The sequence below is a fragment of the Atta colombica genome, unplaced genomic scaffold (assembly GCF_001594045.1).
Source record: "Atta colombica isolate Treedump-2 unplaced genomic scaffold, Acol1.0 scaffold133, whole genome shotgun sequence".
NCBI classification, from domain to species: Eukaryota; Metazoa; Arthropoda; class Insecta; order Hymenoptera; family Formicidae; genus Atta; species Atta colombica.
In genome coordinates this window covers 278681-291972 of record NW_017259221.1, presented here as the reverse complement: position 1 = coordinate 291972, position 13292 = coordinate 278681, and the positions used below count along the sequence as shown (strand labels likewise).

General features: G+C 29.8%; 2 protein-coding genes across 2 annotated transcripts; one reads left to right on the top strand and one right to left on the bottom strand.

Annotated features, from left to right (window-relative positions):
- The first annotated feature begins 523 nt into the window (after positions 1 to 523).
- Positions 524 to 5402, top strand: LOC108684337 (helicase SKI2W). The gene is made up of 11 exons (XM_018188604.1): positions 524 to 548; positions 618 to 927; positions 1031 to 1676; positions 1796 to 2027; positions 2130 to 2383; positions 2457 to 2589; positions 2678 to 2956; positions 3097 to 3989; positions 4061 to 4419; positions 4584 to 4762; positions 4850 to 5402. Exons 1-11 carry the CDS (start codon positions 534 to 536, stop codon positions 5177 to 5179), a joined length of 3630 nt encoding a protein of 1209 aa, XP_018044093.1. The 5' UTR covers positions 524 to 533; the 3' UTR covers positions 5180 to 5402.
- Positions 5355 to 6810, bottom strand: LOC108684338 (protein SEC13 homolog). Its single transcript, XM_018188605.1, has 3 exons — positions 6442 to 6810; positions 5929 to 6313; positions 5355 to 5862 (listed from the first exon to the last, which is right to left on the bottom strand). Exons 1-3 carry the CDS (start codon positions 6681 to 6683, stop codon positions 5557 to 5559), a joined length of 933 nt encoding a protein of 310 aa, XP_018044094.1. The 5' UTR covers positions 6684 to 6810; the 3' UTR covers positions 5355 to 5556.
- Between the last annotated feature and the right edge of the window lie 6482 nt (positions 6811 to 13292).

The following is a 13292-nucleotide window of genomic DNA, read 5'->3' as shown; positions in this document are numbered from 1 at the left end:
TATATATATATATAATTACACACACACACGTGCACAGGTTTCAATGTGGCATTTCCAATTCCCGCACTTTGTCACATAACTTATTTTAATTAGCTTTAGTAGCTGTATCTAGATTCAGTACGATGCTGAAAACTGTTCACTTTATTCTCTCTCTTTAAGAAGGGAGTTTATTTAGATTCCTCCGGATCTCTCTTTATTTATCTCAATTTTTTTATTTTTCTGATGGACACACATCATAACCTATTTCGTTAGTGTTAACAAGAGAGAGGTTAATTGTATAATCATTTAAAATTAATATTTCATTATTTTCATTGTGTATTTCAAGATTTAATTACACATGTATACAAATGTGACATTCATATTATTCTTTAATAATTTGTTAAATTATTATTTTGACGTGTCAATTATGTCGTGACTGCTTGTATTAGGCAGAAAGAACATTTATATTAAATATATATTCATAGAAAAAATATATATTAATATATTTTTCTTTGAATATATTAAAATATGTTATAAACAAAAAAGATTTAACAATGGAATCGACGCAGGTAATTATTTAATATTAAATATACACTCCTTATATTGTTTTATATATTTATAAATATATTGATTTACAGTTATTTGCTGAGCCTCCACCTATTTGGCCTGATATTAGATCAGAACTGCGACAATATATTGAATGCCCTGAACGATTACCTATACATCAACTGGACAATACCCAATGTTATTGGCCACGTAAAGCAGATGTCCTTTCCTTGCTAGAATTTGATTTAGCTCCCGTTAATACCACGCTTAAATTTGACCGTGATCCAATAACAGGCAAGATTGGTGAGATACAAGAAATTGACTTACAAGGTGCAGGGGAAACGGCAAGAAATTCTATGTCTATGACTCGTGCCCCTGGATTACTTACAGATGGAGTTCGAGGTATCCCAATTTTATTTCAAAATGATATTTCTCTTAATTAAAATTCTAATATATCAAGACATAATTGCAGCATATATTATACCAAATAATATTCTTTTCATAGGTAATCCTAGCAATATTCCATTTTGGCCTGGTGGTTTTGAAGAACCTAAAATACCTAAAAATGAAGACATGGATGATATCGACTTTGAGAAGGATTTAAGGACATTAGCCAAAGGCTTTAGCTCAGGTTTAGAATTTAAAAGTGACAATTGTACACCAATCAATTGCATGAGATACGAAGTAGAAGCTTCAATATTAGAAGAAACTGAAAAATTAATAATCAATAATGATAATATAAATTTAATGGCTGTTATACATGAGGAGGGAAATTTGCTTGGTTCATGGCCTTCAATTGAAGAGCCGAAAAAAGAAAGTGTTCAAATTGTGGATAACAACATTCCCTTTATAGACAATTCCATTTTATCCAAAGAAACAGATATACCTGTCTTGAAAATATCCGAGACGCAAACAGAACTTACAAAGGCAGAATGGGCAGAGCAACTGGATGTATCTGCACCAGTAACAGATTTTAACAAGAGAATACCTGATCCAGCAATTACATTCAATTATGAACTAGATACTTTTCAAAAGCAAGCTATTCTTAAATTGGAAGAGAACAGCAATGTCTTCGTTGCTGCACATACATCAGCAGGAAAAACTACTGTTGCTGAATATGCCATTGCATTGAGTCAAAAGCATATGACAAGGTAAAACTATAAAGCTAAAAATTAACTTCATAATAATAATACTATTGTTATATAACAATATTTATATAACAATACTATTGTTATATAAGTATCTAATAGTTATTTTTATATCCTTTCAGAGTGATTTATACATCCCCCATAAAAGCTCTGTCAAATCAGAAATATCGTGATTTTAAAAGAAAATTTGAAAGTGTTGGATTATTAACAGGTGATTTGCAAATAAATCAAACTGCTTCATGTCTAATCATGACAACAGAGATCCTACAATCAATGTTGTATTGTGCATCCGATGTTTTACGAGATTTAGAGTTCGTCATATTTGATGAAGTGCATTATATAAATAATGAAGATGTGCGTAATGCTAATTTTATTAACAATATCACGTATGATTTTTATAATTCGACACATTTATAAAAATTCTATATTTGTAAAAATTATATTTCATATTTTTAGAGGGGTCATGTATGGGAAGAAATAGTTATTCTTTTACCACAGAATATTAATATAGTAATGTTATCTGCGACTGTACCAAATCCAATAATATTCGCGGATTGGGTTGGTCGCATCAAAAAGCGAAAAATGTATGTGATTAGCACTTTGAAAAGACCAATACCTCTGTTACATTACTTGTATACTGGCACTGATGGCAAGACTAAGGATGATAAGTTCTTAGTTCTTGATAGCAACAGTCAATTTTTATTGGATGGGTAAATATAACTTTAATTAAAAGAAACAGAGGCATGATAAATGACAGTGGCATTTCAATATTTAATACTTTAGATGGTACAAAGCGACAAATGCATCCGATAAAAAGAAAGACAAAACTTCAAAGGACTGTAGGAGAAAAATTCAGATGACACCGAAACAAGAAGAAGTATTATGGAGAGCATTTGTAAGCCATCTTCAGAACAATGTACGTTGTTGTACCTACATACTATTTTTTATTCTACAGAGAAATTATAATTATTTTTGTATATTATATAATGCTATCAATTTTATAGGATATGTTACCCGTTGTCGTATTTACTCTATCGAGGAAACGCTGTGATATGAATGCTGTCACATTCAGAAATCTCGATTTAACGACCGCGAGAGAAAAGCATCAAGTACATGTATTTTTTCAACATAATATAAAACATCTAAAAGGTAGTGACAGAGAATTACCACAAGTACTTATGATGCAAGAACTCTTGGAAAAGGGTGTGGGTATACACCACAGTGGGATATTACCAATTTTGAGAGAGATCGTAGAAATGTTATTTCAAAGTGGAGTTGTCAAGGTAATTTTCCAAAGAAACATTGAAAAATAAAAAAATAAAATTAAAGCATATTTTTTTAAAAAAGCTTCATAACTTTCTAATTTTGAAAATATATAAAAATGAAAAAAGTGTAATGGAATTGCATTTTATTGCATTTTTAGTTACTATTTGCGACAGAAACTTTTGCCATGGGAGTTAACATGCCGGCGCGCACAGTGGTGTTTGATTCCATACGAAAATATGACGGAAACAACTTTCGTACTTTATTTCCAACTGAATATATACAAATGGCTGGCCGTGCCGGACGACGAGGTCACGACACTACGGGTACTGTTATAGTGATGTGCAGACACGACGTGCCGCACTTTAATGACTTGAAACCTATGATGTGTGGTGAACCGCAGACATTGGAATCGAAATTTAAAGTCACATACTCTATGCTTCTTAATCTAAGAAGAGTGAACGAATCCGTTACCGTTGAAGCGATGATGCGCAAATCTTTCAAGGAATCGCCGTTAGCCTCGCAAGAAGCGTCATATAACAACGAGTTACGAAAAATCGAACGCGAATTATCGAATTTACCGCCTTTGACCGAAATCCAAAAAAAACTCTCTACGTTCTATCATCAAGCGGTCGATTATTTAGAAGATGTTAAATTTCTGAATTCTTATTTGCTCACCTCAAAGAAGGCAACGAAAAGTTTAATTGAGGGCAGAATTTTGTTAATATCATACGCGGATCATTACAATAAACTAGCCTTGTTATTGCAAGTTTTACATCATAAAAGCTCTGCCCAGTACAAAGTCTTGATACTTAAGGACGCGAATGTATCCACTTCCGAAACTACTGATTTTAAAAGTTCTCAGATATTCGAGAAGTGGTGCGAGATTATTAGCTTAACGAAAAAGGAGATATTTGTACCAAGTATTAATCCGTCACACGAAGTTTTGACTCTGTTTCCATGGCATATATTAAAAATAACTAATTGTCAGATAAAAATTGACTGCTCTTTGATATTGAATGATTGGGAAAAGAGGCAAATCTCACGATTCAAGTAAGAAATAATATAACGAAATAGTAAAAATTCTTGATTTAATTTAATTATCGATCATTTCTTCTTTTCAGAAACGATCCACCAGGACAAACGTGTCAGACAGCGGTTCAAGAATTGACTTCTTTATCATTTAATGCTTCTACTAATGCTCGCATTCTACAACCATATATCGAGCCTTCATCGAAAAATGATTTTCAATTAAGAATACAACATAGAAACAAATTAAAAGCTAATCTGAATGACATGAAATGTATAGAAATACCAAACTTTGAAGAACAATTTAGACCTGTATTTGAACGAAATCATCTTGAAGATAAAAAACGACAGCTTCAACTTAAACTCAGCGATGAAGGAATGGCGTTATATCCGGATTATCTGAATATGGTAGCACTCCTCAAACACTTTAGGTACATAGATAATGATGAAAGAGGTTTGTATTAATTAAAGTATATAATAATTTTATAGAGATAAATGTAGAAATAAAAGATTAATATTTATTAAATTGTAATTAACAATATATATATATAGATATATTATATATTGTTATATATTATTATATATCATTATACATATATATATTGTTTATTATTATAGTCGCCCTCAAAGGGAGAGTCGCGCTGCAAATGGGTAGTAACGAACTGCTAATAACAGAATTGATTCTAAAAAATGTGTTAACTGTTCTACAACCGGCAGAAATAGCAGCGTTACTATCAGCACTAATCTTTCAGCAACGCACGGATGTTGAGCCTCAACTCACACCAACTCTTGCTAATGTACGTGTTATTGTTCCATCTCCCTTCAAATATATTAAGTATTTAAAAAATTATGTTATAATAAGAAACAATCCTCGTTTTTTTCAGGCTTGCAAGATAATGAACGAGGTGCACGCGGAATTGGAACATCTAGAGCAATACTATCAACTATCGACATTACTACCACTGAATTTTGGCTTAGTGGAAGTTGTCTATGAATGGGCACAGGCCAAATCATTTGCCGAGATCATGAAGATGACTGATGTCCAAGAAGGAATTATAGTCCGTTGCATACAGCAATTAGGCGAAACATTACGAGATGTTAAAAATGCAGCTGTAACTATAGGTGACCCGATTTTAAAAGAGAAGATGGAGGAAGCGTCAACCGCGATTAAACGTGACATAGTATTTGCTGCGTCCTTATATACCCAAGACTGAATGAGTAATTTAATTTTATATTATCGATAAAATCGATATATTTTTTATAAAGATCAACCAAATATTGTTGCAAGTACATTCTGTTTGTAAAAAAATATTCTACCATCTATAAGGACATATGATGAACAAAACGTTTGCAAACTTTTTTCGGTTATCGTAATAAAGATAAATCAGATAAATGTCATTGTTATATTTTGAATAAATGCTTATGAATAATCAAATACCAACGGTAAATAATTCGTACTAACTTTGCAATTTGCTAAAAGATACTTGATATCAAACAAATCGTATTATTTTACAACGCTTATTTTGTTACAACGTATTATTTTGCGCATTATTTGCGCTTATTATATATTATTTTACATATTGAAGCGATATTACGCGCGTTGATCTGGATTATTAAGATTTCCTTGATCTTGATTCAACTCTGAGATGCATGCCCATTGTCCTTCTGAATTTTCGCGCCAGAGCGAAACTTTGTTATCTCCACCGCAAACTGCTAAGATACCTCCCGTCAACGACCAGCCGATATTCCAGATAACATCATCAAAGACATTAAGAACTTTCGGTGTCCAGCTAGTATAATCATTGGAAGTCCATATGACAATGCGGCGATCTTGTGAGCAAGACGCCAAAGTGGCTCGAGATGGGCCGACTGCTGGTGCCCAAGCTACATCGCGAACCTATAAGTACGATATATAAATATGCAAATCTTATGCTTAAATATTTTCATTATAATTAAACTGTACCCAATCGCTATGTGCTTCCAATTTATTTTCTTCTATCCATCTGTCACCATCTTCCTTCCATATTTTCACCAAGTTGTCACAACCACCAGTCGCTAATCGCTTAACAGGATCGTTTCTCTGTTGAGTATTGGAATCAGTACCTGAGTCGACCGCTGGACTCCAACAGACTGCATTGCAACCAATTGTATGAGCATTCGTTATTTTTTGCATCTGCCATGTATCTCCAGTGTTCGCGAGGATAGAAACTGATCCATCTGAACTTCCACAGGCCAGAATCAAACCGAATTCATGCGGCGCCCATGCAACCGAATTAACAGAGGAATCGTGACCAGTGTGCTCATATATCTTGGTCCACTCTCCCAATTCCTTCCAAATAATTACCTTCCTACAAAAATATATAAACGTTGACTGTCAAAAATATTATCGCAGAGATACTCCAAGTGTTATTAGATATATTTAATTACAAAGTAATTTAAAAATGTATGTAGCAAACAGTATCATAGGACAGTGTACCTGTCATAACTACAAGAGGCCAAGAGGTTACCAAATTTCGGATGAGCCCACGCAACCTGCCACACGGGACCGATGTGTCCTTTGAGAACGGCAACCAGGCTCTGAGAGCCGTTCTTCAAGTCAAATATCTTCACTGTGTTGTCGCTCGAGCAAGTGGCTAACCTCAAACCATAATAATCCATTTCCGCATCGTGAATCATATCTTCGTGGCCGGTATCGACGGTATTTAAAACGGACACCATTTTTAAAGTTAATTATAGCAAACGAAACTTTAATAGCGAAACTTATACGAAGAGACTGACCGAAAAATAAAGGCGGTCGGTAGGAGCACGGTACAGGTTATGTGTATTATACTTATTTGATGCGTGCTGTCACTTACGTGGAAGCACAATTCGATACTCGAACTCGAGAATCGACTTCCACGCGCAAATAATTTGTATTCTCTTGGTGTGCACGCGTATCAAACTAATACATAATGTAATCAGAGAGAAATCAGAGAGAGGACATGAAGATCTTTTTCCTAAATTCAAACAAATTAATTTAGCGAATTTTTTAATATGCGCCTGCATAAAAATAAAATTACGAAATTATGTTTTTTTAATGCAGATCTTCAGCTCGTTCTTACTAAACATAAAACTAGAATGTAAGTATATTTCAAAGTCTCTATAATTACTAGCAAAAACATACTTCAAACTTTTCCAATCATATATCGTTAATTTAAGGTATAATTTAACAAAAAACGAGTTAGAGGCCCTCCACCTCCGCCGATTTCTATCGGCGCTCCTCTTTTGTTTGTAAGTATATATTCATCCATAAAAAAACAGGCTACTAATAAATTTAGTGGTTCATTTTCGCAGGTAAATATATTTTTAATTTATTTTTTATTTTTATGTCTAATTATTTTATTGTATTTTTCGCTAATTATATTGCATTAAAATTAACGAAATACGATAAAATAATTAGCAATCATATTGTATAACTTTTTTGATATTATCTTTTATTGTAAATCCTTTATATTCAATGATACAATAATAATTGTTTATAATACAATATACAATTATAAAAATTGTTCAAAATATAATAAAAATTATATTAGGAGCATAATTAACAAAATTTAGTAATGAAGGATTATACGAAAACAAAAATACATTATGATAACACAAATTTTTCTAAATCAATATTTAATAAAATATTGAGAAAAGCGGAATGAAATACTAATAACAATTAGATCGTATTTACTTAATTATATTAACCTGCATAAAACTTATTAATATCGCGAGAAAATCATTAATATATTATGACAACACTTTTTTGCGTTCAAGATAACTGTTTCAATAATTCGATCACATCAAAATCCCACCTTATAACATTCTGATTAGCATTTGATAAAGAAGAACATAGTTCATTCTTTATAATGAAGAATAAATTTAATATATTCTGATACTACATCAAATTCGTAAGATTCATTTGTAAAGAAAAGTTAAGCAATACGTCAAACACCAACCGTCTACTATGTTACAGGAGTATGTGAATCCTGAATCTTTCAAATCACTTATGATAGTAATAATTTTAATAGCATGTCAATTACATTAAACATTTTTATTGCATTTTTAATATAATACTAAAATTCGCGAGAAAATATGTTCTGCCATATATAACAGAAATCATCGTTTATTAAAAATAGATGGATAGAATGAATTCTTTACGGAATAGTGATTACGAAAAAATATATTTAATAATAATAAAATACATTATTATAATTATTATAATTTTTATTTTTATTTTTAGAGTTATTATAATTTTTTTATACGTATGGATATGAAAGTTTCTCGCATACCAAGTGTTCGAGATAAATCGAAACCTAATAATAACGGGATTTTAAAGAACATTGTTAAATTTATCAGATTTAACTTAATGTGAATCGCCACTGCACCTACTCAATCATATTGTTATTTTATACTACAATAATGATTATATTTTACACCGTATAATGTCAATTTGACACGATATTGTGTTAAATTTAATTTATTATCGTTTTAATAAATTAATTATCGTTTTAGTAAAAAATAACGATATGATATATTTAGGAACAGTGACATTAGGTTAAATTTTACATTAGACTTAATAGTGAACCATACTTTTATATCGAAAAATTTATTATATAAAATTTAACAATTATTTCTATTCTATTTTTCTGTATTTTCCAAAATTTTTAATTATTAATTCCTGCTAATATTAGGGTATATATAGCAATTGTTAATGAATTATTGGTAAAATTATTATTTTCAGGAACTGACGAGAAAATTCGGGATTAATTCCGATCCTGTACAAAAATCTCGAACGGGACATTAAACTAGACTTTATAAAAATATGAACTTTACAGAGAGCGACAAAAAGAACTCTCCATGATGAAAATAATTACGAACTTATTTTCGATACAAATTACGTATTCACAGGTGTACATCTTACGCGAGAGATAGCGATGAGGTCTTTGCATATAATAAATCAATTACTAAGATATATTTGTGATTGATTTTGTAATGTTAAAAATATAAATGTCAAAAAGCAAACAAGAAGTTAATATTTAACCTCATTCAAAGCTTCAGTCAAAGCTTCAATCTTTATTGACTTTAATAAATTTGTTTACTAAATACAAAAAAAAATTAATAATTATTCTAAACATCAAATTTTTAATTAAAAGTCACTTTTTTATATTTAAAATTTTTTATATTTAAAATAAAATTCAAATTAAAAAAAGTTTTAAATTAAATATTTACTAAACTTGTTAAATTAATAAGCAATTTTGTTATATTTCGTCGATTTCGTGTAATTATCATCAATAAAGCAGCAATAAATTTGATTTACTATAAGATAAATGCTACATATATTAAATAGATATATTCAATCCGGATATAAACATTTCAATAAATGTATAATTTCTTAGTAATTATTGTGCAAATTACAAAAGTAAACATGATAGCATTTACCTGGACATAGTTTACATAAATTACATATATTACGTACCTAATACTATCATACATATATATATAACTTATGCCCGGTAGAGGCACAAAGGAATAAATCCTAAACGTTTGTCAAATTATTGAAAAATTGAGGGAATTCAATACATCAGAATATCTTTACTGTTTTACCAAAAAGCGACTATGTTAAGTGGGAAAAGCTTTGGGATATTATGATATCGGTGTCTCATCTTCTAAATTTAATTCGTAATCTCTACAATCCAATAAAGTTGGAACTAAAATCAAAGTAAACAACCAACTGATGCCCATTTCCACCAACGTAGATTAACTTTAATCTCGTTTCAATTTTCTCTTTATCTTTTTCTAATCTTTAGAACTAGAAAAAGACGAAGAGTAAATTGAACCGAAATTAAAATTAATCTACATTTGCATTAGTGGAAATGGACATGAATTCTTCAAAGTCAATAAAGGAGTAAGACAGGAATGCATCATATAACCAATCCTGTTCAATATCTATGGAAAATGCGCGAGGCCACAAACAGATGGAATAAGAGTGTTGCCATAAATGAAAGAAAAATATTCAAGATATTGAGATACAACGTTTGCTGGTTGCCTCGGAAGATGAAATGTACGGAAGTAGAACTATTAAAAAGAATGGAAAAAACAAGTGAAAAGTATGGCATCAAAATAATGCGTCAAAAAGTAAAATATTGGTCGTCGACAGAGCAAATGAAAAAAGATTAACAATATGAGAAGAAGATTAACGGGATTAAGACCGTTGGAAGCCTAATATATCTCGAAATCCGAATAATTAATACCGGTGACTATGAAAGCGAAATTCGATGTAGAATTACACTTGCTAAAATTGCAATACTCAAAACGCGCTTATGAAAAAATAGAGAAATATCAAAATACATCAAGATATAACTCATTCGATCTCTGGCTTTCTCCATAATCATATACGCAGAAAGTTAGATCATAAAGACAACAGACAGGCGACACAATGACGCTTTCGAGATATTCTTCTGACAGAGGATGCTGAGAGCTGTCATGGATGGAAAGACGCATGAATGCATTCTAACAGAACTCAAGAAGAAGCTAAACGTAAACATCAATGAAATCATTAAAACATTTCCACATCATGCTACGAGAAAACGATGCCCTTGAAAGGCTGATAATCCAGAGTAAAATCAAGAGAAGGAGATAAAGGGCCGATACATTAACATAAGAAGGCTAACTAATTCTGCAATATGCGATTGCACGCACAATGCCATGGAGAGAGATCTATGGAAAGACATAGTAAATAATTGTCCATTATAGATGCTGTCACAATGCTCGGATTCGGGCGTACCGAACAAGAAGAATACATTTATTTATATCAAAATTGATTACAATATTAATACATTATGCATTTTGTATAAGTATAGAATTTTATAAGAAATTAAGTTTAATTTTTCAGGGGAGCTGAAAATTCAATGAAATTTAAAATTATATATAATTTAGTTTATTTTTATATTTGATAATTGGAACGGCATGCTGATGAATGATGAATTAAATAAAGTTTAAAATTAATTTAAAATTTTATTTAATTTTTAATCCCTTTTTTTCAATTATCCATTAAGTATGTACATATGATGTCTATGTATCCCTACCTACATGTCACATAGTTTACATAATTTACTTAGATATATTACGTAATATCTTTTAGTTTTATTATACTTATTTTTTTTATTTTTTTAAATACAATTTAATTACCCGATCGTGAAATTCATTTAAGTCATTTTATTTGTAATAATTTAATTTTTTAATTAAAAATGATTATGTTCATCCCTACCTATTCATATTTGTTTACCTACCCGTATTTTCATTTATTCGTGCCTATTCGTGTATCCTATCTCCACATGTGTATTCCTATCTATGTTACTTCATAATGTGTAATAACACGAATATAGTACATTAATGACTATATTCAGCAAAGAAAACAGCTTTGCAAATGTTGTAAATTCTTCCATACGATTGGTTCTTGCTTTTGAATCCATATGGATTTAAATATATAAGTTAATCATATTGAAGAATTTTACAAAAGTTGCAAAGTTGCTTTCTCTGCTGAACGCAGTAGCTAATGCCTAACCATGTCCTATCGCGTACTGATCAATTCAACGGAGTAATCTAATCGCGATTACATTAAATAAATGAACAACAAATAAATAATTAAAACAGACTTTCAGTCTTTAAACAAAAAAATTAACAAATAACGGGACTAACAAGAGTCAGCGCGGATCAAGCGCAAATTTTGTAAATTATTAATCATTAGCCCTATGGTTTGTTGTTATTTTTGTATTTTAAATAAACAATTAAAAAATATATGAGAGCTCATAATTTGCGAGCATGTTACCCTCCCAAATATTCAATTTATCTTCACACATATACTGAATACCTTTGGAAAACTTAGATTAGTTACCAACCTACTTCGTACAGATCCTCTTCTTTCTTCTGGCCAGATTAAACTCACCTTTCATTGCTGGCCAATATTCTGGATTCATATGCCAGAAATAGACAATAAGGAAAAATCCTTCATTTTATTGTCGACTAATATTGTCGGCAATAAGTGTAAAATTTTATGCGCGAAACACGAACGCGTCGCGATTCATGGGATCCATCATATTAATGAACTTGACTAAATATAAATGAAAAAATATCAATAATAATAATAATAATAATTCCATTAATATACGAATAAATGTCGCGTATTTGAAATTAAAAATATAAATATTCGAAAATAAATCTAAATTTAACAAATTTTAAGTCAACAACGTTTAGATTTCAAAAGTCTCGAATATTATGAAATTAGAATAAATTTATTAATATAAATATTACTGTATAAAGAACAAAAGTTTAATTTAAAAATAAATTGAGAATTATTAAATCGATTACATTTGATAAAATTCAAGGCCCATCATACATATATTTCGATTCGAACGATTCGTTACTGAATCTCATCTCAAAGCGAAGATGAAAAATTCAGATGAATGATGCAAGATTCAAAAGGGATAATTTTCCCTCACACGCACACAGAAAAATACGCAAGTAATAATTACTCTATGCAAGTAATAATAACTTATTTCAAGTATTTCATTATATCAGCAAATGTATCATTTTCATCCGAAGCATTAAATTTATTAAAAATGTGTTCTGAATTCTAGCAAATTTAATATTTCAATCAAGTTAATTTAATTAAAACAAACTGAATATGCTTATTATGGAAAGTTCATTTCTTCAATTAATTTCATAATATTCTTGTTTTAAATACATAATAATGAGTTTTTCTAAAATTTTATAATAAGTATATTTTAAGATTATTAAGAAAACATTCTTTGTTAAAAAACTGTTACTAAAAGAAAGAAAATTGATACTTTTTGTGTGCATCAATAAATATATATCTTTATATTTTATAAATTATTGGAATCATTTTTTTGTATAACTTATTTTTTCAAAATTAAGTATTTTAAGTGACGCAAAATTTTGGACGCAATTTTAAAATAATTATAAGATCAAATTTTTCTATTTCTTGACAAAATGTATAATAAATCTTACATCATGTTATTATTTTAACTGATATAAAATCCACTTTACTACGTATGGATAAGTTATAAAAGATTAGGCTAAAGTCGATGCATTGAGATAAATAGCAAAAATTAATAATCGTAAAATGTCTTTTATAAAAATGTCTTTTATAAAAAAGCGAGATTAATAAATTGTATGACAAATGCGTTACATTAAAATATTTGTAATTTTATTAATAACATGTATATAAATAAGTGTATACAAATAAACAATATAAGAAATATCTTCGAAAATAATATATATATA